General features: G+C 53.4%; 2 protein-coding genes across 4 annotated transcripts in view; both read left to right on the top strand.

Annotated features, from left to right (window-relative positions):
- The first annotated feature begins 4136 nt into the window (after positions 1–4136).
- DUSP12 (dual specificity phosphatase 12) lies at positions 4137–7312 on the top strand. 2 transcript variants are annotated; one of them, XM_053916225.2, is made up of 6 exons: positions 4137–4432; positions 5121–5234; positions 5321–5439; positions 5795–5891; positions 6175–6361; positions 6939–7312. In XM_053916225.2, the coding sequence occupies exons 1-6, from the start codon at positions 4179–4181 to the stop codon at positions 7098–7100; spliced, it is 933 nt and encodes a 310-aa protein (XP_053772200.1). In that variant the 5' UTR covers positions 4137–4178; the 3' UTR covers positions 7101–7312. The 2 variants fall into 2 exon arrangements, with proteins under 2 accessions (XP_053772200.1, XP_053772201.1); XM_053916226.2 differs by lacking the exon at positions 6939–7312 and adding an exon at positions 6545–6932.
- A 4305-nt stretch (positions 7313–11617) lies between these two features.
- ATF6 (activating transcription factor 6) overlaps positions 11618–26794 on the top strand; it is an 85825-nt gene continuing 70648 nt past the window's right edge. Inside the window, exons 1-5 of one of the 2 annotated variants that reach the window (XM_053914428.2) lie at positions 11618–11729; positions 12424–12711; positions 19927–19994; positions 22467–22554; positions 24237–24343. In XM_053914428.2, coding sequence (XP_053770403.1) covers positions 12660–12711; positions 19927–19994; positions 22467–22554; positions 24237–24343 — 315 coding nt within the window. In that variant the 5' untranslated portion in view covers positions 11618–11729; positions 12424–12659. Of the gene's footprint in view, positions 11730–11856; positions 11880–12423; positions 12712–19926; positions 19995–22466; positions 22555–24236; positions 24344–26794 lie in introns of those variants that run through there. The other variant, XM_053914430.2, reaches the window with a different exon arrangement.

Raw genomic sequence — 26794 nt, 5'->3', positions numbered from 1 at the left:
TGTGGGTCCGATCAACTCAACTTCCCAAACGTTCGCAGGCCTTGACAGGCCCACCACCTAGTTAGACTGACTCCTGTGCCCCCCAAGAGTCCGGTCCCAGAAGTGGGGGAGGGACGAGTGTTCACCCCCTTGGCGGAGCACAGTGGGTGCTAGACCCCCCGAGGGCGCGAGGCCGGAGCTTCCTCGTGAAGCGAACACGCTCCCGCTCCCCAGGTTCTCCAGCTCCTTGTCTCATCTCGATCTGCAGGTAGACTGCAATGGTATCAACAGGACGAGCAGATCCTCTTTAGGACTCTGCCAAGTGGCCGCACGTACTCCTGTTTTGCAGTGGAAGGAGCTGGTGCTGAGAGAAGTCACACACTGTTCTGAAGGCACGTGGCCACAGGTCAGGAGGTGCTGGAGCCAGACGCAGCTCTGCACTCAGACGGAGCTTTCCTCTGGCTTCAGACGGTGGCCCTGGAGACAAATCTGAGCTCGCCACTATTCACAAGCACAGACGAAATGACAGAATTATGGTGTTATCACTCACTTATATCTTTTTTATTTGGAGGCCTCAGAGCATGCTTCATGTGCTTCTTCCTGAGTGTCCAGGAGCTTCACCCCCAAACATTCCCCGATGACTCAGTGGGTATGGGCGGGTCTGGACCGCAGGCTGGGGACAGAAAGAGGAAGCTGGGGCTATGATGGGGAGGTGAGGGGACCAGGGAAGGGAAATTTCCCTGCTTGTTTCCCAGCACATGTTTTGAAAGATGAAAATCATACATGTGACTATGGCCAAAGGGGGGGGGAGTCGGGGAGATGTTCAGGCCATGTCGAATAAAATGGGTGTTTTCTCCACACGCAAGCCACCACATACCGGGCGATCTCCTAGCAACTTTAAAATTTTTTTACTTACTCTGGGTTTATCAAGCTCGCAGGTGTGCCGCGGTAAAATGGAGGTGCGTGTGAGGTGTGCTCACCCAAGGACAGAGTCCATGTCCTCTCCCGACAGGAAGGAGCCCTGCGCCCTCTCTGAGCATGGCGTTTCCTTCCCTGGGCCTAACCTGCTCTTCTTACAGGCTCCCACATTCATTTCCCCCCTTTTCAAGGGAGGTGCTGAAAACACAAGAGGCGTCCCCCCCAAACCCAGGATTATCTTCTGTAGGGCGGGCCCCTTGTCCTACAGGCTTCCCCCACCTGGTAAGGGTTCTGGGAACCCAACTGTGTCTGTGCACCAGCTGGCGTTGTTGTGAGAGGCTGTGTTTGGCTTCAGTGAATTTTTTTTGAAGACTCTTTCAACGCCTTTGCCCACTTCACGATGGGTGATCTACAGGCGCACCTGCCCGCACCGCGCTGAGTGTTCAGCAGTTTTCCACCCACAACAGCACGACCCCGTGCCCCACCCTCCCTACTCACCCAATCTCGGCCCCAGCCACTTTCGTTTGTTTCCCACAATGAAAAAAGTCCTCAGAGGGAAATGTTTTGCCAAAGTGGAAACGGCAGAAGCACTGAAAAGCACTGAAATCGATGAGTTCAAAACCGGTTTTGAGCTGTGGAAAAAACGTCTCGACAGGTGTATTGCGTCAAATGCAGCGTACTTTGAAGGTGACTGAAGTTGAACTATGTAAGAAGAATACACAATTTTTTATAAATAAATTTCAGGGTTTTGGGGGTGGAGTCCCTCTCTTTGGTCTTCTCGGAGGAGAAATGGTGCCACCTAGTGGCCAATAGTACAAATACAGAAACTGCAAAAGACACTTCAGCCTCCAAGGAAGGCATTTTTATGCGCCCAGTTTCCGATATTTCTCCAGGCTCCGTGGGTGATTGATGATTAACAATTCACATATGTGCCTACTTCCATCCTTGAAGGAGCTTACGGTCATTTGAGGGAGCTGAGGAAGTACAGCTCACTTCGAGCAGAAAACCAATAAAGCTGAGGGAAAGCTCAGGATCCTTCACAAAATGTTCGGGACCTGAACCCTTAACAGCTTCCCTCCCTCCTTCTTCCAGAATGTAAACATCTGTAATTGCTGACAGTAAACCATTTTAATAATACCGGTTGAAAGAAATAAAAACTACACAGAGAAGTCGTACAAATCCTGAAGCAGGTCTCCCACATGCCAGCACCCAGAAATAACCACTGGGCAGTTTGGGAAATATCTTTCAGTATTTTTTTTTTTATTTTGCCAAACAGGAAGCTCACTCAAGCCTGGGGTTCAGGGCCTTCCCTGGGGGACAGTCACAGAGGCAGGCCCAACCTCGTCACTACCCGGCCTGCAGCCCCTGGGGGTCTGACCTGCACACACCTTATCAGGCCCCAGGGTCATCTCCCGGAGCCGGTCAGGCCGGTCTTGCAGAAAACAGGCTTTCTGGAATGTGCAGAGCTTCAGCCACTGGGCCTGCTGGGTCCACCCCTTGCTGCACAGAAGCCTTTTGTCTCCGTGACCTGGACGCTGACAGGCTGCCTGCTGAGGCAGGACGGAAAGCAGGAAATTCCTGGGCAAGTGGAATGAGGGAAACTGAGGCACAGTAGTTAAACAAGGTCCAGCAATTCGCCGCCCGATAATAAATTGCAAGATCTTATCTTCTCAGACCAAGGATGCTTGGGAGCAGACGGTTGAGACCTCTCCTCCCCAGCCGGAGAGCGAGGAGCTCCAACCGCCCCGGGCAGGGAGAGAGAACAGAGGCCTCGTTAGTCCCATCAGTGCCCGCCAGACCCCAGCACGGGGTGGGGGGTCAGGGGAGTAAATGACAAACAAACGACAAACCAGTCAGAGCCAGACAAACCCAAGACGCACGCGAGGCAGTGTGCCTGGCCGAGAATGACCCCACACTCCCTGCACGCGCATTCTGCTGCGTCGGCACACTGAAGAACACACCTGGACAGCCGTTGAATAGTCTGTAGAGACCCTCCCTGAGGCCTCCCCTGCAAGTCCCATCTCCAGAAAGCAGATAGGACCCTGGAGACAAAGGACCCGGTGTGGGCTCTCTCTTGAGCCTACCTGCACCCCCTTTCCCAGGCATGGACTTTTGCTTTCTTTCTCCTGACTCTAAAGGTTTCCACAAGACTTGCAGCCAGGGGAGCAGTGGGCAGTGCAGCTTGTCCCGGGCCCACCCCCTGGGCCCGTCCCCGAGGGCCCTCCTTTTGTCTCAGGGGTAACTTATCTCCTGAGCCCACGCAGGCCAACGTGGCTCACTCCTGCTGCTGTGATCTTGCCTCTCACCGTCCCCAGCTTTAATAGACGTGCTCTCAGAATCACCTGGACTCCTGTCTCCCATTCTTTCCCACAGGAACCCACTGCAGACCCTGCCAGGCAGACCCACCCCGTCCAGGACCCTGGCCCGTGACAATCCCACAGGTCAGCTTCCACGTATATTCTCCAACCTTTTCAGGCATCCCCCCCAAACTGGCCGTTCTTCTCAAACCTCTGTCCTCACCTTCAGTGTGTGAACTGGATTCTTCACCCAGAAAATAAAAGCCATCACAAGAGAGCTAGCTCCTTTAACTTCTTGCCACCTTGCACCTGCACCCCCCAATTCATCTCCGGTGCCCTGTGTCTGTGGCTTCTCCCTCTGTCCTGGTTTTCCCTGTACTTTTAAAAAAGGTTCAAGTCTTTCCTGTGGGGTGGGGGGCGGTGAGCGGGGAGAACAGGAAACATCCCTTAAGTCCAGGTTTCCCTCTGGCTGTGGCCCCATCTTTCTTGAAAAGACACGGGATTAATACCTTAAAATATAGAACAGTAGACAGCAACAACAACAAAAAAGATTCACACACCAATAAAAACTGGGCGACAAGGGGAAAAAGGAATAATGGGAGAGGAACTACAAACAAATGGCTTTAGAAGCATTGGGAGCAACGTTCTACTTTAAATGCCTGAAACGATGCCGCTGATTCCGTCGGCGGGACCATCGTTTCAAAGTCGCCTTGAGTTGCTGCGGCGGAAAGGGCGGGGGGTCCCAGCTCCAAAAGGCCGCGGAGCCTTGCGTTTGGGGAGGTTTCTTCTCAGCTCGAAGTTGGGGTCCGTCTGGGGTCCGTGAGGAATCAGCGCTCCCCCGGGGCCGCAGTGCCGCACACGGCCGGGTCCTCCGAGGGCGCTGCTGCGCAGTGCGGGCGGCGGGGCCGCTCTAGCCGCTCTAGCCGCCCCCTCTATGGCAGGCGCGGCCGCGGCCCGGGCGCCACCGCGTTGGACGCGGCCGGGATGCTGCAGGTGCGGCCGGGGTTGTACCTGGGCGGGGCGGCGGCCGCGGCCGAGCCGGGCAGCCTGAGGGAGGCGGGCGTCACGGCCGTGCTGACGGTGGACGCGGAGGAGCCCGACCTCCAGGCGCCGGACCTGCAGCTGCTCTTTGTGCCCGCGCTGGACGAGCCCGGGACCGACCTGCTGAGCCGCCTGGACCGCTGCGTGGCCTTCGTGCTCCAGGCGCGCGCCGAGGGCCGCGGGGTGCTGGTGCGCTGGTGAGCGGGCTCGCGGGGTCGGGGTGGGGGGCTCAGCCGTGCGCGCACGGCCGGTGGGTTCACTTTGCAGCTTTTTTTTTGGGGGGGCGGGGCAGGGGAGGAGGGTCGTCAGCGGACGTGGCCCCGGCAGGTGACGGCGACGCGGGCGGGGGCGCGCCGGAGGCTCCCGCGCCAGCCGGAGAGTGAATGCGGTGTGTCCGGAGCGCGGGGGCTGGTGCAGCGGAATCGGGAGAGAACGATCGCCGAGGACACACGGGGTCCCCAAGCTGTGCCCTGGGCGGAGAGGGGGCGGCCGCGACGGCTGTTTGGGGACCCTCAGCGGCTGGGTCGGGCCGGGTTGCAGCTTAACCACAGCAGCTGGAACTCGCCGAGTCGAGACAGCGGGCGAGGACTGGAGGGTAGCCCGAGCCCAGGTCTCAGGGGCCCTTCAAGCCAGCAGCACAGAAGATGTTCCGCAGCCATTATGAGATTTTAAAAGTTACTGTAATTCTATTTGGGTATCTGATACACTCACATGGTTCACAATTCAAAAGGAGTAAGGAAATGAAGGAATAATTCTCTTGCACATGGGTAGTATTTCAGAGGCAGAGGGTTTGAAGCAGACACGTGGATCTGAAATTTACCATTAGTAGGGTACTGCTTTTTTTTTTTCTCCCTAATTGTTGCTGTTTTCTATTTTTATGTTAAGTCATGCCGGAGTCAGTCGAAGTGTGGCTGTAATGACTGCGTTTCTGATGAAGACTGAGCAGCTCTCCTTTGAACAAGCCTACGAAAACCTCCAGACGATCCAACCCTTGGCTAAGTGAGCTTTTGGTTGGCATAATTGTTCTGCTTTTGTTGTATGTTTTTATTTACTTAAAGAAAACTTACCTGTGTTTGTCTTTACAGGATGAATGAGGGGTTTGAGTGGCAGCTGAAGTTATACCAGGCCATGGGGTGCGACGTAGATATCTCCAGTGCGATTTATAAGCAATACCGTTTACAAAAGGTTACAGAGAAGTATCCAGGTTAGTATGAATTGCTAGTATGTACTGGGACCTTTCTAGAAGCTGGTGCATTATCTCATTTTCCAGCAATCCCTTGAGGCAGGCCCTAGTATTTCCTTTCAGGACCTTGTTCAAGGTCACAGCGGCTTGTGAGTGGTGGGCTGGGATTTGAGCACAGGCAGCCAGTGCCCAGAACCTGAGGGCTCTCCTGGCTCATCCTGCTTTCTCAAAGCTGGAGGCCTGGTTTTTTGTTTTTGTTGTTTTTTTTTAATTTCTGAGGTTAGCATTTGTCGCCTCAACTTGACATTAATTGAATTTTGTCTGAAAACGCAGAGAGTTGATTTCAACCAATGGGCACATTTTCATTGTCGTGTAGAACTGCAGAACCTACCTCAAGAGCTCTTTGCTGCCGACCCAACGACGGTTTCACAAGGACTGAGAGATGAGGTTCTCTACAAATGCAGGAAGTGCAGGTAAAATATTTTGTATTTCTCAGAGATTTTACCTTGTCTCTGCAACTGAAGAGTACCGAAAACTTCAGTTTCTTAAATCTCTGTAGGGAGACTTTGCTTAGCTGAATATTATAGAGCTTTTGAGTTTAAATCTGCTTTCAAGAACGTGAATTCTCAGCAGCAAAAGCAGTCAGGTCCCTTGTAGAGACTATCGGAAATTAAAGTAGCACAATCAGTGTCGATTGTTTTGCCCTTCCGGAAGTACTGCACATTTCATCGTTGTTTGTTTGTTTGGGGGTTGCAGGCGGTCTTTATTTCGAAGTTCTAGCATTTTGGACCATAAGGAAGGAAGTGGGCCCATGGCCTTCGCCCACAAGAGACCGGCACCAGCTCTGGCGGGCGTCTCGGGGAGCCCTGCCCCGTGCACGTCGCATTTCGTGGAGCCCGTGCAGTGGATGGAGCCCGCCCTGCTGGGAGTGATGGACGGACAGGTGAGGACTCGCCTTATTTTCCAGCTTCATGGAGTCGCCTGCGTTTTGTTGCTTCTTGCATTTTAAACCATATTTTAACTAGAGTTTTGCTGTAGATACGTTAGGAGAAAATACAGCAAATTCGTTAAGCATTTTTGGATTGATCTACTTGACTGGAGTGTCAGCTTGTTTCTTTTTCAATAGGTAGGAATCTGAGGACTAACGTATGGACCGTTAACATCAGCAAGGAATAGAACATACCAATCCTAACATGACTTCCTACCCTTTAGCCATGATGGTTTTGGTTTGAAATCGTCAATCGCAGGCTGGTTTAAAGGCCAACACGTGTGCCACATACATGGACCCTTCTGTTTCACCTCTCACGCTCTGATTAGTCAGCTCCTCCGAGAACCTGCCAGGGTACAACGTGCTTCTTCACACGACTGTTGTAGTAAATCTCGGTACCGTCTTATCTCATTGATGAGGTCATGACTTCTTGAAGGTATAGGCTGCGTCTTGTTTTTATATCCTATGTTGCCAGAGAGAATTGCTTTGTCCAAAAGCAAATGAATGAAGTAACGCGTTCACTTGATTGCAGCTTCTGTGCCCGAAATGCAGTGCCAAGCTGGGGTCTTTCAACTGGTACGGTGAGCAGTGCTCCTGTGGTAGGTGGATCACGCCTGCCTTCCAAATCCATAAGAGCCGGGTGGACGAGGCGAAAGTGCTGCCGGCCCTGGGACTGCCGACCAGAAAAGCGTGACCTTGTGACACTTCCTGGCTGGAGAGGAGCTTGCCGGTCCGGTCCGTGCGGGCTTCTTGCCTCTTGCCGTTCACACAGAGTGTCTGGTGTTTGGACCGTCAGCGTTCGGGGGGATGTGACTGGACGCTGTGTTTAAGTAGAATACTTCATATGGAGGTCAGAACTTTTGGGTCACAAAATTATACTTTATTTGATATTAAAATCTTCTATAATCCAGATACTTTCTGTTTTATTTATTTTTAGAGAGGGCGAGGGAGGGAGAGAAACATCAATCGGTTGCCTCTTGCACAGGTCCCTCCCTGGCACGCGTCCCTTGTGGGGACCAGGACCACACCCCAGGCGTGTGCCCTGACTGGGAATCGAACCCCTGAGCTTTCTCTTTGGGGAATGATGCCCAACCCACTGAGCTGCGCCAGGCAGGGCCCAGATGTACTTTAATGCCTAGGAACATAAAGCCGATTTGTAGGGACATAGTTGGACATTTATTTCTCTTTCTTTTAAGGGACAGTAAATCTCCGCATGTCTGAGTTTTTTTGGAAATGTAGATGGAAAGCCGAGGGAAACACTTGTTACATTGTGGCTTTTCTGTCACTTCAGGAAGTTCAGTTACCTGCGCGAAGACGCCTAGTTAAGTCATCTGCTTAATGATGTTAGGTGTGTTTCTAGTGACAAAATAAATGTGGAATAGCTACAAATCAGTTATCTTTTAAGCTTTGACACGTTAGAGTACTAGAAGGTAATGTGTCCAGGTTACCTTGTTAACATGATTTCTGGAAATTGGAATTTTTTAACTCATTACAAATAGTTAGAATTGGACCAAATTAGATATTTGAACACTTACGTGAAATCAGACTTAGGCAATAAAGAGAAATAGAGCCCATGTTCTTAAGACATTTTGCATATTTACACATGTGAGTGTGTTTACGTGAATAGACACCAAAATGGGCAGCATCTTAAATGCAAGAAACAGAATGATCCTGTTAAATGCTGAGTGTGTTTTTGGTTGTGTGGGACTGTGATACATGATTGGTGAGGGATCTCAACATACAGCCTGGAGCTTTCAGCAACTCTCGTCAGATAATTTATCTTAGGAGAAAAAATGTCTCCGTTTCTGTCCTAGTCTTCACGATACACTTCATAATGCTGCCCTGTAGAAAGCTTTTGAAAACCAGTCGGGTGGAACCCTATGAAATCGCCGTCTCTGTAGGTAATACGTAGTTGTGTTGCAGCGATTTCGTGTGGCTCGAGTCAACACCGATCTGCCCCACACCAGCATCGGCACAGAGGAACATACGTGGATTTTATTTAAGTTTACAGTGGTCAGTGCAGTAAATACCGGCTGGGGCGAAAGTAGGTTGACAGTCGTGCGTACACAAGGCGCGGTTTGCTCTTGTATCACTATGATTTGTCAACCACTGCGTTACTCTCGCTGCGCCCTGCGTTTACCGACCACCTAAGTGTGCACTACCCTGGGTGACACGTGAACAGACTAGAGAAACCCCTGCCTTCTGGGAATCTGTAGTCTAACCCGGAGATACAGGACAAAGAATACATGGTTTTGAAGGATATTTTGTATTTGCTAGTGAGGCATGAGTTGGGGGAAAACTTCATGAGAATTTGGAAGTCTTGTGAAACACCAAACAGAATTTTCAGATTTAAAGTCCTTTAATGGTTAACTTTTGGGGGGTAGTTAGAAAGAAAACCCCTTCGCCTTTGTTCTAAAAACAAAAGCCATTGGAACTGTTTCTTTTTTTAGTATTTAGGAGATCAGCTTCAGAGCGCTTGGGGTTCCACATTTGTTGGGAGCAGCGGCATGACCCATTTCAGAGGCTGGGTGGGGGAAACAGCACTGATGCAGAAGTCAGGCCGTGGGCTCCAATAATTCCGGCTCCTCCTGCAAGCGAGCACGCAGTTCTTGTGAAAACCGAGGGTCTCTTCTTGCAGGGCTGTTTCACTTGCATGAGCCTTAATTCTTTCTCGTGCAGAATGAAGATGCTGCTGGTGGCCGCATCTGTTAGGAGGAGTTTTGTGGTACAGTGCCCGTGGAGGATTTGGGATAATGCCTGGCTGGCAGCATGCAACACTTTTTCCTTAAAAACGGCTGCCCTGTATTGAACACTTACCACGTGCCAGCCACTGCACTAAGCACTTACCGAGTGTCATCCAATTTAATCCTCACAACAACCCTTTGAAATCAATCCTGTTATTCCCATTTTACGGGGGAAATTGAAGCTTAAGAGTAAGTCACTTCCTCAAAGTTACATCGCTAGCAGATGGTTGAACCTGTATTAGAACCAAGATTTGGCTTACTCCCACATTTGAGCTTCTAACCTCTATGTTCTATGCTTGGGTTCACCGTTGAGGGTGACACCTATCTTAAAGATGTCTCACTGAAAGCGTAAAATCTAGTACAACTGATGAAATGCAGTTTTTAAACTGGTTATAAATCCACTAGTTGGACACCCCACCCATATTTGCAGGGTTCCGACTGCTTTCATTTTCAATTTTTCATCCAGAAAAGAAGTCTCATTTAATGGGAAAACTTAAAATTCTCATGTTGAAGTCGGGACCAGGTAAAAAGAGGCTTACTGTTGCCGGGATCTTCAATTCTGTAGTAGGCGGTCCTGGCCGTTGCAAAGGAATAGGAAGAAAAAGTTGCAGACTTAATTAGGAAGAAGCCTGACCGATAAACCTTAACTTCTCTACAAGTGAGATAATTAGAAATTATGTGCCTCCTGATAGGATGTTGGGAGGTATTCTTGCAAATTTTAGAGAAAAGTAACAAAAGCAAGACCATCTAATCGAAGTTCTAGATTTAACCAGCAGTTTACAGGAACAAGTTGCCATGAGGACACAATCAGCAGAGTGACAGTGTGGACAATTCTACGGGACAAGTGACAGGTTCTTGTCTCGTGTGTTTACAATTTTCTACATTGAAGGTTAATTGTGAAAAAGGTCACGATGTTACACAAACTAAATTTTATCATGTTAGTGTTTGCATACAAGTTACTCTACACAGGAAATCCTAGAAAATTTTCAGACAATATTAGAATCACATAATTCAGCAAGATTTTTGGATATAAAATACTGTATAAAAACCAATAATTTACTATACCCCAGCAATAACCAAATTAGAAAAATGTGTAAAAAACCCTAAAATTGTGAAAAAAATATTTAAAAAATATGAATGACATCAGGAGTGGAAGGATTTCTTTAGCAAGATAGAAATAGCAGAGATCTCAAGCAAAAAAAAAAAAAGGGATAAATGTTGACTGCACAGAAAGGAAAACCTACAAGACAAAAACCCTGCAAACAAAGACTCGTGTCGGCCTGGAAGGGGCTTGCACACATGCACGCTCGATGCGGGAGTGAGCTGTCCAAAGAGGTACATGTGATAGGCAAGTTCAACAGCAAGTTTTATAAAAGAAGGGTGGGCAATTCTCAGAAGGGGAAGTAAGGCTTAATCAGCATGGAAAGGTGCGCCGCAACTTTGCTTGTTGGGAAATTGTAAGTCGTCGACGCCCCCTTCACAAGTAAAAGTCTGACTGTCCAGTGTTGGTGAGAGTGGGAGCAAAGGGAACTCATCACTGCCAGCCAGGGTGTAAACTGGTTTAATTTGGCGAATATTAATACTCCTACTCTGTGACCCAGCATGGATCTTACACATGCTTCTGTGCACCAGGAGACTCAGACAGGAATACATTTTGTGTAACAGTAAAAAATTGAACAATTCATATGTCCATCAGGGAAATGAAGGTATAAATTGTGATATATGTTCAAGGAAATACCATGTAACAGTTTACACACAGATAGATCATCCAAAAGTGATGCTGAATGAGAAAAGTGATGTGAAAAATACAGTATAGTACATATTCGTAAATCTTAAAAACCCCCAAACAACACTAAATATATGTATCTAAAAACATATTGAACATATAAAATAAAAAAATAAAAATGAACTTGAATGATTCCCATAAAATTCATAATAGACGTTGCCTATGTGGATGGAAGGAAAAGCGGAGTTCAACTTCATAGTGTTTAGTGTTTAATTTCTTACATTAGGAAAGTGAAAATAGAGTGTTAATATTTGTTCATCTTTGGTGATAGGTACACAAGTCTTCGTTTCATAATTATCTTCTCTTTTTGAAAAAAAGAAAAGTTTTGAAAGTTAAAAAATTACAGAAAACTGTATTTGAACAACAAAAAATAAAAAAAATTAAAACTTGCTAGAGTTCAGTCACGGTGATTTTAAAAAGACTGAGGTGAAAAAAAAAAGTAAGGTGTTCGGTGGATACAGAATAGAAAACTTTTGCTGGTTTGACTTTAGTTTTCATGACAATTTTTGGACGTGCAATTGGTTGAGCATAAAATTGTTATAAACGTCACCCTAAGGAAAACCGGTCAGTTAACTGATGGGGACAGGAACCGCGGTCCAGCAAGGGGCCCCAGGGCCGGCTCCCTGGGCGGGGCCCGGGCCGTTTCCAGGTTGTGGACGACGCAATCCACCGCAACCGCCCCGCCGGGCGCGCGGAGGGTTCTGGGAAGCGGTTTGTTTTTTACTTTTTTTTTTTTTTTTTTTCTGACCGTGGGAAAGACTGCGCTGGGCGGTAAGGGATACGTGTTCTTAAGGTAGGGTGTTTTAAACTTTGCCCGCTGAACACGCGTTAAAAACAAATCATGTTAAGTTGCGTTCTCGAATCTGTTTTATAAAACTCAGTTGAGTGTTGGGTCGGAGTTGATTTCTTTTTCTGCACAAAACCGAGTTTCCGTCCTGAAAAGGTAGGGAATGCACCTCGTCGTGGAGGCGCGCTGGGAGTCGCCCGCCCGTGCTGGGCGTGGGGACTGTCCCCTTGGCTAGTTTGCGCGTGTCCTTCCTTCTCGCGGTCGGGCCCGGGGCTCCATGCGGGGCGCCTTTTTCTCACGCCGACCCCGTGACCCCGCGGAGGACTCGTACGTGGACCGGGAGTTCCTTGAAACCGCGTTCCCGACTCGCTGCCTGCCTCCAGGGCGGCCGGGAGATCCTAAGAAGGGCGTTTCCGGGGAACCAGCCCGCGTGTTCGCAATGTGACATCACTTTTCCTTGTTTATTTCTAATTTTTCAGTCTCAGTGGACATCGGAATTATTTTATACTGGCTTCAGGTGTACTGCAGGCCGGTCAGACACTTCTGTAACTTAGGAAGGGGTCGCCCGGTCCTCCGAGTACCCCCCTGGCGGCGTGCTCAGAATTACGGGAGGGAATTTACTTTTCTGTTTTAATATCATCAATAGCTTTTGTTCAGCGACGCACTATTTACCACGTGTCTCACTTTTTCCCTCGAACAGCGGGACAGAAAGTGCTGCCAGCTCGGAAGGGAGCGGTCGGAGTCGACGCGATCGGGACGTTCTCGCTGGGACTCGCACGGGATCCTCGCGCACGGAGGCGGTTTGTCCGCGCTCGGCCACCGTCGCGCCGGCGTTGCGCAGCATTTTGTCCGCTGGTCGCCGCCGTCCCGGAGTCAGTCACTGAGTTCCAGGGGCCGGAGCGCGTGTTTGGGGGCGCGGGCGGGGTTGTCCGCACCATGGAGTCGCCCTTCAGCCCGGGGCTCCCTTTGCGGCCGGATGAAGATTGGGGTGAGTGGGGTCCGAGGAAGGGCCGGGAGGCTGGGTTTCTCCCTCCCCGCCCGCGGCGGTGACAGGTGGGGACGGTCTGCCGGAGCGAGGCCGCGCGTGGCTCTCGTCCGTGGTCCTGGGGGTCCGGCGGGCGGGGCCGACCTGTCGCTGCCCGGCTCCTGATGGGAATGACTGTTGGGGTCACTGTGGCCCCTGGGCCGTGCCAGGCAGGGGTTTTGTGGGGCGAGGACGGCGTCGTTCGCGGGCAGCATAGGGCCGGAGGGCTGTGGCGGAGTGTGGGATGGGTGACTGCCGCGAAGTGGGTGCGCGTGTCTCTGCGCGTGCGCATGTGTGCCGGCGCGTACCTGTGTGCTACATGTGTCCACGCGCGCGCACGTCCGTACGTGTGTATGTGTAACCGTGCTACCCTGTGTACCACATGTGTATGTGTTGTGTACGTCTGTACGTCCGCTCGCCTGTGTGCAGTTCCCGTGTACATGTGCGCGCTCGTGTGTTTGCACGTCTACGCACGTGTGTCTTTGTCCTTGTGCTGCGTGGGTGTGTGCACGTGTGCGCGCGTGCCTGTCCCTTCTCACACCTGTGCACTACGTGTTTGTGTGCGTGCCTGTGCATGTGTGTGCGTGTGCGCACGAGAATGAGTGTGCAGTAGATGCTCGTCTGGCAGCGTCCACTGTGGCTCCGGGCTGAGGTCCATTTGTCTTAGCAGAGAAGCAGAGACCCGCGTTCCTGGCCACGGGCGCTCACCTGGGTGGACCCACAGGCCGTGTAGCCTTCACTGCTCCCCAGATAAAGCTCGGGGCTTCCTGGTTACGTGTAGTTCGTTCCGGGAGTTTGTTAGGTTTTGTGGCTGCGAGGGGTGAGGGGGTATGTGGTCATTGCGGAGGAACCAAATCCAGCTTGTGATCGCGAGTCCTAATGCCGATACTGCTCTCCGGCTTCCGTGGGAATCTGGGATTGTGTAGGTCCCGGAAGGGCTACTGAGCCTGCACCATCCCCCAGCTTGGAATTCAGGGGTAAACCAGAGGGGTCTTCATCTTTCCCCTTGGACCACCGTTCCCGGTAGCAAGAGTGTGAGCTCAATTCCATTTATTGAGCTGAAGGTCCTCACTGGGTTTTCCAGAGGCAGAACTTCTTTTAAATTATATACCATTAGGATTTGTTTTGACCCTTGGGTAGACTTTCTAGGAGTTGCTGGAAGAACTTCAGACTGTGGATCCAAGAGTATTTCATCAGGCCGGACACAGCAGAAATAGGAGCAGGCGCCATCTGGCATTCCTGTGAGGCACCCTGTTGAACTCAGTGCGGTCCTGTGTTTAATCCTCCCAGCAGTCCAGCGAGGTTCTGTTATTCCACAGCTGAGTAAACGGAGGCTGAGAGGGAAGGGACGCTTGGTCTCGGAGCCCGTGGGTGGCAGAGGCAGGACCAGACTCAGGCTTGCCCACCTCCGCAGCCTGTGCTGTGGTCACGGTCTAGACCGCTTCCGGAAGCTGTTTCTACAGGTCGGATTCTTACCCAGACCCCCAGTCACTTTAGGTCGTCAGGGCTGTTTCTCCCGTAGTAAACTGCTGACTGTTCAGGGCGCTTCCAAAGGGGCGCTTCCCGAGGGCACCGCGCCGTGTTTGCCTTCCAATCCCCAGGCTGCGCCTTCCTGACCCACCCGGACCCTGACTCCTGGTCTTCACGTTCTTTAACGGAGCGTTCAGGCCGTGGAGTCGGTGACTGCCCTCCCGGGACGTGCCCACTTCCCATGTTTTCCCGGCTTTCCCTTCAAGCCGTCGCCAACCTTCTCTTCGTTGGACATTGTAATTCTGATTCCTCGGGTGCTGAGTAAGTCGGAGGGATTTTGCAGGCACTCGAGTGGAATACTTCTGTCTGCTAGTGTTTCTCTGTAGACGGTGGATTATTTTTCTGGAAGTACTTCATTGATTTGTTTTGTTTGTTAGAAGCTGAGCAGTTAAATTTAGAGTCAGCTTATGTAATTAGTACTGCTTGTGACCCTACCAACTGGCTGATTTAACTGAACTGATTAGCCCAGGACAGCTCGTGATGGGGGCTCCCCTCCCTTCAATCTGGGTGATGAAATGCCCAGCAGGATTTTGCAAACAGTTTCTGTGAAGGTCCAGATAGTAAATATTTTCAGTCACGTGTTTCTGTTGCAGTTCCCGGGCTCCACCATTATTACGACTTCATTGTGGACATGGGAAGTTGAATTTCACAGTTATTTTTAATGGCTAATAGACTTAATTTTTAGCGCAGCTTTAGGTTTACAGAGTGACTGAGCAGACAGCACCCTGAGTTCCACATCCACCGCCCCCCCACCCCCCCACAGCGACGTCGTGCAGTAGTGCGCGTGTCAGAGCCGTGAGCCGGTGCGATGCACCCTCCTTAGCCAGGGTCCATGGCGGACTTGAAGGCGCACCCTGAGCGGCAGGTGCTGTGGGTGCCGACAAGTGCGTGGTGTCACGGGCCCACTGTTACAGTGTCATAGAGAACAGTCTCCCCAGGCCCGCCCGCCCTCCTAGGCAGCCGCTGATGGTTCGCTGCTGCCCTAGTGTTTGTGGTTTCTGGAAGATCTTGCAGTTGGGAGGGAGAGAGAGGAGGGGGGAGAAAAAGAGGGATGGAGAGTTGGGGGGGGAGTAGGGGAGGGGGAGGAGTTAGGAAAGGGATGGGGAGAGCTTCGTGGTCATAGCAGGCCACAGCCCCATTGGATGGGAGCCCCACCCTTATGACCTCATTTAACCCAGGTGCCTCCTGCAGACCACCTGCCTCTGGCTGCCGTCACATTGGGGTTGGGACGTCAGCATGTAACCTCTGCCTGTTTATCCAGTTACCTGTCGAAGGGCATCTCGGTTGCTTTCACATGTTGACAGTTACATATAAAGCTGCTGGAAATATTCGTGTGCAGCTTTGTACAGGGATGTAAGTTTTCAGACCATTAGGGTAAAGACCAGGGAGCGATTGCCGGGTTGAGTGGTGAGCGTATGCGTGTTTAGCTTTGTAAGGAACTTGCCAACTGTCTTCGAAGTGGCCGTGCCAGTTTGCATGCTCACCGACAATGAATGAGCGTCCACATCCCGCCAGCCTGGGTGTGGTCAGTGTTTGGGGTTTCAGCCGGTCTGGTCAGTGTCCTCGGCCCTCACGGCAGTTTTAATCTGCGTGAGGGTGGAGGGCTGGTGTCACAGGCTCGTGGGTCATCCGTGTGTCTTCCCTCCCCTCCTTCCTTCTCTGCCTCCTGCCCCCTTTCATTTGTGCAGACACCGCCTTTTCCTGCCACGTGGGAGATAGACGCACCGAGATCAGGAGCTCCGTCTGCACTGTGGTTTCTGTTGAACCACATTCTCCCCTGTGAAAGTTGTTTGCCTTCTTCTCGCACTGACCAGACCCGAGTCCTCTGCATTCCGAAAGCCCTGGTGCGTGGTGGCCGCTTGCATTCTCCGACTCTTGTTAGGGCTTCTGCAGGTGCCACGAGCGCCTTCTTTGTTCTTCCCCGCTGCCTTGGGACCCTTCTTTCGTCCCGCCCAGAAGCATGCAGGTCTCAACCACACACCGTCCCAGGATGCTGTCTCCCACCTCTCCACGCCTCAGTCCTCTGCAGGTTCCCGGTCCCCTCCTCCTCACTGCATGCAAGATTTTAGCTCCTCACTCATGGTGACTTTCTCCAGCATTCCTTCCGTCACGCTTTCTGGGTGACTTCAGTGTTCCCAGGACACTTTACACACCCTCTGCACGGGACCTCCCAGACCTGCTCTGCACCGTGACCTCACCCTCCGCCCTTGCCATTACCAAGGACATCAGCTGCACCTCAGACGTCCCTCTCTGGCTGCCTGCTCCTCTCACCACCCCGCCCCCACCTAGTGTTCCACTTCCAAAGCACCTGCCCTGCTGCGGAGATTCTGCCATTTTTCATCCCCCCACCCCCTTGTGCCTCCATCCCCCACCCAGTTTGAATTCCGTGGACAGCACCATCCCCTCGTGCCTCAGTCCTTGTCTCTCTCTTGTTTGGCCCTTCTTTCTCGGGTGAACCATAACGTTAGTTAAATCCAATCTGCCTACTCCATGTCTGCCTCGGAAAGCAGAGTGTGGCTGAAAAAAACAGTGAGCCGTGCCGGCTGGCCTCACTTTCCATCTGCCGTGCCGACCTGAAACAGACCCTTCTGCGTTACCTGCAGAGCATCTGTCCCGGGGCCTCGCCCTCCCTCAGAATTTGGGCACCCGCCCCTCCCTTTGCAGCAGAGGAGCACCCTGCAGCGTCCCAGCATCTGCCCGTGTCTGCTGTCTCCTGCGGCTGGGGCGCCTGGGCCCCCACCTGTACTCAGGGCTGTTGCTGAGCACTTCGGCCTCTGTCTCCACTCCTAGGCCGCCTGTCTGCTCGCACACGGGGATGCTTCTCCCGTAGAACCCCAAACCCTCTTCCGATGTTACTTCCTCTCTCGCTGCTGCTGCACTTCTCTATTCTACAGCAGAGCTCTGTGTAAAGATGGCCGTGTTCACTGACGCTGTTTCCCCGGAGCTCTTGCTGATGTCACCGGGGACTCCAGTGGCGTTTCCCTTCTTACGAGAAGTTGGTGAAAGGACGGGTAAATGGCTAGGGTGAGGTCAGGCGGGAAAACTTGCCGAGCAAGCTGAGATCACTTGCTTCCACAGCCGCCGCTGCCGCTGTTGCCGCCGCCGCTGCGGGAAGTCTAAGTGTCAGCAGTGTGGGACACGCCTGGCTCTGAGGGATCTCCGGTGACTTCTGGGGTCCTCCACACATACGCACAGGTGTTTCTGGACCCCCTGTCGGTTTAAGTGTTCACAAACCACAGGAAAGTTAAAAGGCCTGAGCAGCGATCACCTGCATTTCCTTCGTCTAGATTCAGCTGCCACCATCCTGCCACACTCACTCTTCCTGTCACCCACACCCCTCCTCTCACCGCCTCACAGTGGGCTGCAGATAGCGTGGGACTCCCGAACACCCACCCGGGCTCACCTCCGAGCGAGGAGGTGGATGCGTTCAAAAGGCACGCACTCCTGCCCGTCCTGCAGCTCGGGGCCCTTTCCCACCCTCTGCACAGTGCGTTTCTCTCCCCGTGAAAACCCCGCTTCCCACCAATCGCCTAGGGTTGTGGGGCTCGCTTTAGCCGCGCTGTTGCGGACGGACTGAAGGACAGGCAAGAGCAGGGCAGGGGCCACTGGAGAAGCCCAGGCGGCCGGTGGCAGCAGCAGCGGAGGCGATGAGCTGGCGGATTATGGATCTGTGCGTGTGCACACACACACATTCTTTACATTTTAATTTTGAAATAGTGTCAAACCTACATAAAAGTTGTAAGAACAGTATAAAGAGCTAATGTGTGCCCTTCACACAGATTCCCTAATTGTTAAATTTTACTGCATTTGCCCCGTTTCTCTCTTTCGAGATGTGTTGAGCCATCACTTCTAAATACCGCAGATAATACTGTCTCCCCAAACAAGGGAGCCTCTGTGTTCCTGCCACACACTCCTCCCAGCTAGGACGCGAACACCACCACAGTGCTGATGTCCGGTCCACAGCCACTGCACGCCTGGGCCCTTCCGTTCTCGGCCAGGAAGCTCGCTGCAGACACGCATTGCGCTCCCTCGTCTGGGATGGCTCAGCGGTCCCATCTCTTGTGGCCCTGACTGTCCTGAAGAGTACAGGGCACCCTGGACCTCGGTCTGTCCCCTGGCTCCTCGGGAGTCCCATGGGCACCATGGGGGACGCTAGGAAAGGACGCTGTCCTCATCTCAGTGGATTGCGGAACATCTGCTGCACACGCCCTTGACCTGTCCCGAGGTGACGGTCACCTTGATTGTATGGTCACGTTGTCTCCCCAGTTTCTCCACTGTAAAGGCTCCATGATTTGGGGGGGGAGCATCCGCCACAATGTCCATGTCCTGTTCCCTATGAAACCTGCACCCAGCAGCCCTAGGCTCCACTGATACCTCCACTGATACCTGCGGCCCCTCTGAGCTACCCCTGTGGTGCCACGCGGGGTCATCTTTGTCGCCCTGTCTCCGTGTGTGACCGCACGGTAGGGAGAGCCTGCCTGTGTGCGTGTGTGCTTTTCACATGGGCCTGGCCCTCTCCTCGCATTTCGATGCTGAGATTTCCCCGGATTTGACCCTTCACACTGGCTCTTTTAGTCTTTTGACATGTTCCCACCATTCTCTGGGAATTTCCTTGTTTTCTGTCACGAGATGTTCCGGTCTCATCTTGCACTTTCTCTGCTTCAGCCCTGGAGTGAGCCATCCCCCGATGGAGCCCGCCATTGGGATTCCATTCAGGAAGGGGGTTCAGTCCCCGGTCTGCTCACATGCACTCAGCGCCGTGGCTGCCCTGAGGCCCCTTCCGTGCAAGGTGGTCTCCCCGAGAGCTGAGAGGGGTGTTCGTCTGCACCACACGCAGTTCTCCTGCTTGTGGATTGCTGGGTTGCGGTTGGTGAAACGCTTGTGTCGCTGGTCGAGTTAGTGACATAGGGGCAGCATCGCTCCCGTGCGCGGTGAGGAGACCCCAGAGCCGTCGTGGTGCCGCGGCGCCGGGAGAGCGGAGGGCAGGCCCGGCTTCAGAGAACTGTCCGAGTTCTGAGCGTGTTAGGGAAACACACTTCACAGAGCGAGCAGCATCTTGACTTTTTTCTCCGGGGAGTTTCAGCCTAGTTTATTGAAGATTATTTTCTGTGTCCGCACATTTCCTGGTTTACGATGAAATCTCACTGGGAGATCGGGATGTCATTAGACTTGGTGAAGTATCCCGAATGGTTTAGATGCCTGAGCTCTGTAGTGTTCAGGTAGGAAGTGCGTTGTCCTGTAACTTCCAGTGCGGACGGCAGACGCACGATGCGTGTGCTGCCCTTATCTTCTCCTGTCCTCGCTGCTGACCAGCCTGTCACTCTTGGTGCTGAGCCCAGAGGCAGACTCAGAACCGGTGGGAGTGATGTTCCAGAGGGTTGCTACCAGTTAGTCCAGCGTGATGTGACGTGAAGCCTGTTTCCAAAGCCCTGGTGTAAAGATTGCGTTCACGACATAAAAATCGCGTGGACGGTGCACATAAATTAGAACCCAGCTTTGCGTTAGTTGTCATTCACACTGCTGGGTTTGTCAAGGATCGAATCGATGACAGCATTGTCAATGATAGGAATGGCCTCGGGGTGCGGTGCTTATCCTTGTGTCAAAACACTAACCCGGCAGCTCACCCCTCTCCTTTCCTTCCGTCCCCAGACTCTGCGCTGTTTGCTGAGCTCGGCCGTTTCACAGACATGGACTTGGACGCAGCCAACGGAATTTATGTGAGTATTTACGGGGGGACATACTGACTTGTGTGATGGTTTGTTTATACCCTGCCTTGTGCAAGGAGGTTTCGGGATGGCGGGGTTAGGCAGGTTGTCTAGGTTAGGAGGCTGTGAGCAGGAGAGAGAGAGCTACCTGGCAGCCAGTGGATTCAGAGCTGTGGGAGCTTCGGGGGTCCTGGTGTGAGGAGACTTGTCGTCTTCGCCCACCTGTGGCCCAGTTGCTCACCCGCCTCCTTCCTGGTTTTCAGAGGTAACTTTGCTGTGTGATGGAAACAGTGACGTGAAGGGCTCGTGTGAGTCACAGACATCACGGAGCACTCCCCGTGTCTCTAAAAGTTACATATCCAGAGCTGGCAATGCTCTGAAGCTCAGGTGTGCCCTTACTCGTTGCCTTTGTGTAGCTAGAAGCCTGTGTAACAGCTTTTGTAGCTCTTTGAGTCCTCAAAGCACCTTGGGTTTTCTCCTCTCTCTCCTGGACCCGCACCTGGGTGTGAGTGCACAGCGCTCTGGCCCGGAGGGCTCTTCGGTGTCTTGCCCTTGCTTGGACGAGGCGTTCCGAGAGGAAGTTGTTCCCGTGGGCCAGGGTTTCGTGTGCGTGCCAGTCGGGTCGAGTGTCTGTCACTTGTGATTTCAGCCCTTGTTGACCTGAGTGTGGAGATACGCATCGGTTGCTGAGGGGGTTTCTCAGACGCTTCTCAAAGGGCAGTTGAGCGGTGGTTTTACTATGAAGGGACACAGAACACAGTGGAAACACGGCGTACTTTATGATCGGTGCATGGGTTAGCGGTTCTTCTGCTTTCCTGAGAGGCTTAGAATGTGGTCTGCTGATCCAATTGACTTTTCCTACTGGCCGGTTGCCCAAGCAGCTGATACTGTTCCGCAGCCTCTGCAGCCTGAGTCACCAGTGAACGGTGTAGTGAACGGGAAAGATGCGGGGGAACGTGGTCCCGGTTTCATAGTTAACGCTCTTACCTCACACAAGTCACCCAGCCTTTCGGTCCCGTGGCTGGTCCGGCGTGAAACAGAGGGATCGGAGCAAACGCCCCTGAGGGCTGTCCTGGCCCCCCGCTGTGCCCTCCTCTTCCCCGCTGCAGTGGGTGTCCGTCCTGAGTGTCCGTCCAGCCAGAAGGGGTTCTCAGGCTGGGGAAGGCGTTTGTCTCTGGCCGAGACCGAGGGGCAGGGTCCCGAGCAGGGCTGGATGGCGTGGCCACCACCTGAGCCCCATGCAGGGGCGGGGAGATGGGGAGGGTATTCTGGTTGCTGGAAGGACTGGGCCGCCTGGTTTCCTGACATGTGGGTTCAAGTGAGAGGAAAAAACGAAGGAGGTTGATTTAGAAGTGGTTCTGCATGATCTAAGTAGCTGTTTCTTTTCTTTCTTTATGTGCTCTTGCACACATTTTCCTTGTGTAACGTGTGCGGCTCTCACTCAGAGGCAGTGTGACAGAACAGTTTGCCCTCTCTCCCGTTACACTCTCGGTAAAAATAAACCACATGCGGACGTTTTGAAACGATAATGTTATTCTACAAGTCATTACCGAGTGGCTGGTGATACTTGCTACGTTAATCCTCACTTTTGGCCGGAGGCTTGCTCCCTCTGCTGCCGTCGGTCACATCAAGTTAATGTCGACTGCCTTTTGGCTTTGCCGCGCTGTTCCCGCCGGTGCTCACTCTGGGCCTGCCTCCCAGGCGCAGACGCTGTGAGTGGTAGCTCTCTCCCCGGATCTGCCGCTCACGCGGGGGCTCCGGAGTCCAGTGGCAGTTCTCCGAGTGTTCACGTGTGTGGCGGGGGTCGGCCAGACGGGCCCGGTGTGTGCTGCTTTGTGGGGAAAAGTGTCGTCTCAGTGAAAAGAAACTGAGAGTCCCTTTAAGAGGTTTGTTGGCCCCAATGGAAAAACTTAAGTTTTATCTTCTTGGATTAAATGATAGTTTAGAAGTTTGAAAGTGCAGGACAGCAGAGAAAAGGAGAAAGGGGCCCACCCTCCAATGGGCATGCTCCTTCTCGTGGAGCCGTCTTACTGGGGTAAATCCGAAGGTTCCGGTGAAGCTCCCATGATTCTTGCCCAGCTCTCGCCTGCGTCTGTGTTCTCGCCACTGTCTGGGGTGCTGCTGTGAGTGGGCTCGGCTCTGAGTTGCTCTCCTTCACAGCAGTGGGAAAGCTTCCTTTTCTTTGCTGGGTCTCCCTGACGGCAGACCCTCTTGTGTCTGTGACTCTTGTGCTGGCCTGCCCCCCTGAGAAGAGTCAGGCCAGCGGGCTCTCCCCGGTTGTTACCGCTGTGCCAGGTAACGGCGTTGGCTTCTCTCTGGGCTCCCCGAGGTGAGGGCTCCAGGTGAACCTGTGGCTCAGAAAACTGTGTGCTCAGTTGGGTGACAGCAGTTGTACTGTCTGTGGCAAGTTGCATCTGAGAGTCTGATGTCTAGGGGCATATGTTTTATTCTTCTAATATTCTTTTGCTGATTTGACACCTACAGGCAAGCAATTTTGATAGCCTCGATTTTGATTTGGATTTGGTGCCGTGGGAGACAGGCATGTGGGATATCAACAACCAGCTCTGTGCAGGTAAGGGTCTGTTGTCACCGGAAAAACTTCCAGAGGGTCCGTCTTACTTTGTAGTTTGGTCACAGCCTCACGAGGTGGGGCTGTTGGGCTCCCTCGATGGGCTGAAACTGCAGGGACTGTATATCCTACTTCCGGCGCGGCGGTGCACACAGGAAATTCTCATCCAGGCGAGATAAGACTTTCAGGCCTGTTTCAGTCACACACGTGAGTAAGGCACCCGTGTCAGACGTGCTGGTTTTCGCTTACATACAATACCCCTGTGAGAGAGCGGCCTCAGAACCAGGCAGACTTGGGGGTCCAGGAAAGAGCCCGGGGCTACCCGAACCTTGGAGCTCGGTGCTCGGAGGGGCGCTCCCCGCTGGGGAGGGGGCGCGCCTGCACAGACAGAAGCTGGCCCCTGCGCGAGCTGTCACCTCCCGGGAAGCTGACGCAGGATGAGAAACCCTCCTCCCCTTCTCCCAGCTGGTGTCCTTCCACGGTCCCTGCGGACAGGCCCCAGCAGCAGCCAGCGGGGCCTGCGCATGATGGGCGTCTCAGCCCTCGGCTGGTGGGCTCAGAGCTGAGGTAGAGGGTGGATAAACGGTGGGTGCCCACACTGCACTTCCTCACCCCTCCATTCTGTGTGTGTGTTTGGCTTGCTCACTGCCCGTCTTCCCTCGGGGCACTTGGGCTGTGCAAGGACAGTGTTCCGGTCACTACTGCTGTGTGATAAACTTAGTGGCTTGGAACACCCACTGTTTTGTTATGTTCCCCGAGTCTGTGGGTTGGGGATGGGACAGGGAGCACCAGGAGCGGTGTCTCTGCTCCGTGATGTGCTGACCCCACTGGGAAGACTTGCAGGCAGGGGTAGCCTGGGGGCCAGAGTTCTCCTAAGCTTTCCTGCCTCACGTGTCGGCTGCCTGGCCTGGCTGATGTGCAGACCTGAGGACTGCCCGCGAGATGCCCGCACGCGGCCTTTCTCCGTGGCTCGGCTCCCTCCCAGCGTGGTGTCGGGTGGCAGTCCGATGTTGGAGGCTCACGTGGGGTGTTGGGCGCAGACGAGCCCCCACAGCACTCCAGACCAGGAGTCCCGCACGTCCGAGGTTCTGATGGGGGCAAGGTGGCGGGTCCCATGCTAGATCCTCAGGGGTTACCAGGGCTTTTGCAGCCGCATTGGGGAGACACAGACTCGGTTCCCCTTACCAGTTCCACACCCTGGAGGCTGCCTGGGTGACCTCTGCTCAATAAATTATTATAAATATACCAACAGTTCTAAAGACACGACATTTTTGTGAGTTTTAACAATATTGCCAAAACGCTTTGCAAAAGAATTCTTTCCCGTTACATTTTTCAGAATTACTTCTCGGCAGGCTATCGTTTTCGCGTATGGTGCGATTCAGAAGGCACGAGTCTGTGGAGTAGGACGTTGCCTCCTCCTGCCCTTGCCCCTCAGCCAGCCCATCGTGTTCCCAGCGCTGTTCCTCCGATTTCTCCCATGGTTTCCGGAGAATCAGGGCAGAAGCGAGCGGCTGGCACTTGTGCACAGCATGTGGGCTGCCCCCTCCTCAGTCCACCCTGGATGGTGGACGGGCGCCCCCGCTACCCCAGGGCTGGACTTGAAGAGCATGTGTCACCTCCTCTCTCGCTTGTGTGGTGCAGAGTCCGTGCTGTGCGGTGGAAAACCTGTGCTCTGTGTGTTTCAGTCTCACCTATCAAGGCGGAGCCCCAGCCCCTCTCGCCGGCCTCCTGCAGCTGCTCGCTGTCCTCTCCGCAGTCCCTCGACTCAGCCTCGCCCACGCAGCATGTCCCTGTGAGTAGCAGCCTCTGGGGGGGCCCAGGTGGCCCTGTGCAGGGAGGCAGAGGCCATTCGGTGTCCCCTCTGCGGGACTCAGTTTCCCCGTCAGTCGCTGATCTCACTCCCTGCCTCCCTTGCACCTCCTTGGAGGAGGGGGAGACGAGGGCACTGAGCCTCAGCCACAAACCTGGGAAGGTGTAGATGTGTCAGCAGCGCCCACCCGCCTCCCGAAGGGCGGGGGCGTCACCAAGGTCTGGTAGCCCCTTAGAAGTGATGTGGCTCCTGTCGGCGGGAGCCCGAGGCCAAGAGAGGGTGTGCGGGCGAGGGCGGGGAGCGATGAGGGAGGAGGGAGGCTCGAGGCTCGCACCCAGGGCGTCTTGTCGCTCAGGAAACCCCGAGGCCTCCTGGGCCCCGAGTCTCCGGGAGTCACCTTCCCAGGTGCCGGTGTCATTGCCGCCCCTGCCCGGATCGGTGGCACAGTCACGGCTCTGCCCCCACGGCCCACAGCTTCCCCCGCAGAGAAGCCTTCGATTTGGTCGGGTCGTCAGTCCTCGGCTCGAACCGGCCCGGTGCCTCCCTGCTGCCGCCAGGGGGCTGCGTTGCACTTCCCACTCTCGCTCCCCCTTGGCGCAGCCTTTGCAGTCACCTGCGCGGCTCCTCCTTCTGCTGCCCAGGGCACTCTGCCGCCCCTGGGGGTCTGCCCCGTGGTCCTGGCGCTGGGTCCCTGTTGGGCGGCTCGCCTTCGGGAGTCTCCTCGGGAGGACGCCTGTCCGCCTCTCCTTGGAGTGGCGGCAGCCTTTCTGTCCTCCGTTTTTAAACGTGTTTTATAGCGTGGTAGGGCTGTTAGTCCTCAGGCATACTTTTTTTTTAAACAGCCCAATTACTGGTCTTTTATTGTTTTTTTTTTCACTCAAAGAGTTTTTCACAACTCAGAGGTTATAGTATCTTTATCCTGTCTTTTTGCCTCTATTAATTTTTTAAAATTTGGAACAATCTCAAATTTACAGAAATGTTACATTATAAAGAACTTTTTCCCCTGGGGCCATTTGGGAGTAAGATGCCAGCCTGGTGCCCTGCCACCCCCAGTACCTCAGTGTCTGTTTCCGACACTAAAGGACATGTCTTAGGTGGCCACACTGTCACCGTCAAAATCGGGACGTACGCACGGCCCGTGACTCATCTAACCCTCAGCTTCCACTCCTGCCCTTCGTCCGCAGACGTCCTCGACGTGTGCGCGTCTTGTCCCCTGGCCCTCTTCACAGGAGGCTGCTTGTCCTTCCTGACTCTTGAGACCTGTCACTTGGGGTAGCAGAGACTAGCGCATGTGCAGAGGGCCCCCCCGCCTCGTGGGGCTTGCCTGGTGTGTCAGGGTTGGAGTCGGGGGCGTGCCCGGGACCGGCACAGTGCGTAAGGGGCGCCTGCCTCCGTCCTTGGCTTTGGATGAGGTGGCGCTTGCTCTGGGCTGTCCTGTGGCTGAAGATGTCACTGTGCCCCCTGGACGGTGGCCGTCTGCCAGCCCCTTCCACTGTGAAGTCGCTCTCCCTTCCACTGCTGTAAGTGGGAAAATAAAGCAGGTGCTTTAAAACCACAAAAATAGCTTCTTTCCCATCAGATTTTCTGTGTTTATATTAGTACTGACTCAACGGTTTCCTACTTTATAACAGGTGGTAATCCATCTCTCTGATTACTCTGTATCCCCTGACTGTGTTTATGCTCCACTTTTTATTGTAAAATATCTTCATTGTTACTGTTTGAGCCTGCTCTTCTCCCTGGAAGGCTTCTAGGCGCCTTGGACGCGGGGGTCCCGTCACGCTGAGTGTGAGCGCTCGCTCTCCCAGCTCTCTTCGGTGACCTCACAGACCGAAGGCCCTGTTCCGCCAGAACGCAGAACATGGCTTTCTCCCAGGGCAGAAAAGCTGCGGTGCGCCAGGCTGACTTCTTCGTTCTGTCGAAACGAGACAGGGCCCCTGCGTAGTAAAGGTCTTTGGGAAGGTAAACACCATCATCCCAGGTCTCTGCGTCATCAGCTCGCTCGTCAAAGAGAAGAGAGCAGCCCCACTCCTTTTGGTGCTCGCCCGTCCCTCAAGCGCTGGGCACAGAGCCGGAGCCGCAGCAGCCCCACTTCTTTCGGTGCTCGCCCGTCTTTCAAGCGCTGGGCACAGAGCCCGAGCCGACAGGCAGAAAAGGGTACAACAGCAGGGCTCACTTGCTCTGAGGGTCTTGTCGGACTGAGCAAGAGTTTGTGCGGAAAGGGTTCCGGCATCTTAACTGTAGCCTCATAATACACTAGTCGTTTGTAGGGCCAGGAGCCAAGTGAATCGTGTGTTGGGAGGAAGTGCAGAAGCAGATCTGTGACCGATGGACAGACCTGGCACTTTGAGTTGTCTTTCTTTCGTATTGACGATTAGTGTTGGTTTGTCTGCAGTGTCTTGGTACTTAACGCATGAAGTTTCTGATACGTCACAC

The sequence above is a fragment of the Desmodus rotundus genome, chromosome 12 (assembly GCF_022682495.2).
Source record: "Desmodus rotundus isolate HL8 chromosome 12, HLdesRot8A.1, whole genome shotgun sequence".
In the NCBI taxonomy this organism is placed as follows: Eukaryota; Metazoa; Chordata; class Mammalia; order Chiroptera; family Phyllostomidae; genus Desmodus; species Desmodus rotundus.
Note: the sequence above shows the minus strand (reverse complement) of the source record. Positions and strands in the feature narration are given on the sequence as shown.

Excerpts from the sequence above, each read along its gene's own strand:
- DUSP12 (XM_053916225.2), top strand. The coding sequence starts at position 4,179 with ATGCTGCAGGTGCGGCCGGGGTTGTACCTGGGCGGGGCGGCGGCCGCG. Across the intron at positions 5,892-6,174 it reads TACAAATGCAGGAAGTGCAG|GCGGTCTTTATTTCGAAGTT; the intron begins GTAAAATATTTT and ends TGGGGGTTGCAG. Across the intron at positions 6,362-6,938 it reads TGGGAGTGATGGACGGACAG|CTTCTGTGCCCGAAATGCAG; the intron begins GTGAGGACTCGC and ends ACTTGATTGCAG.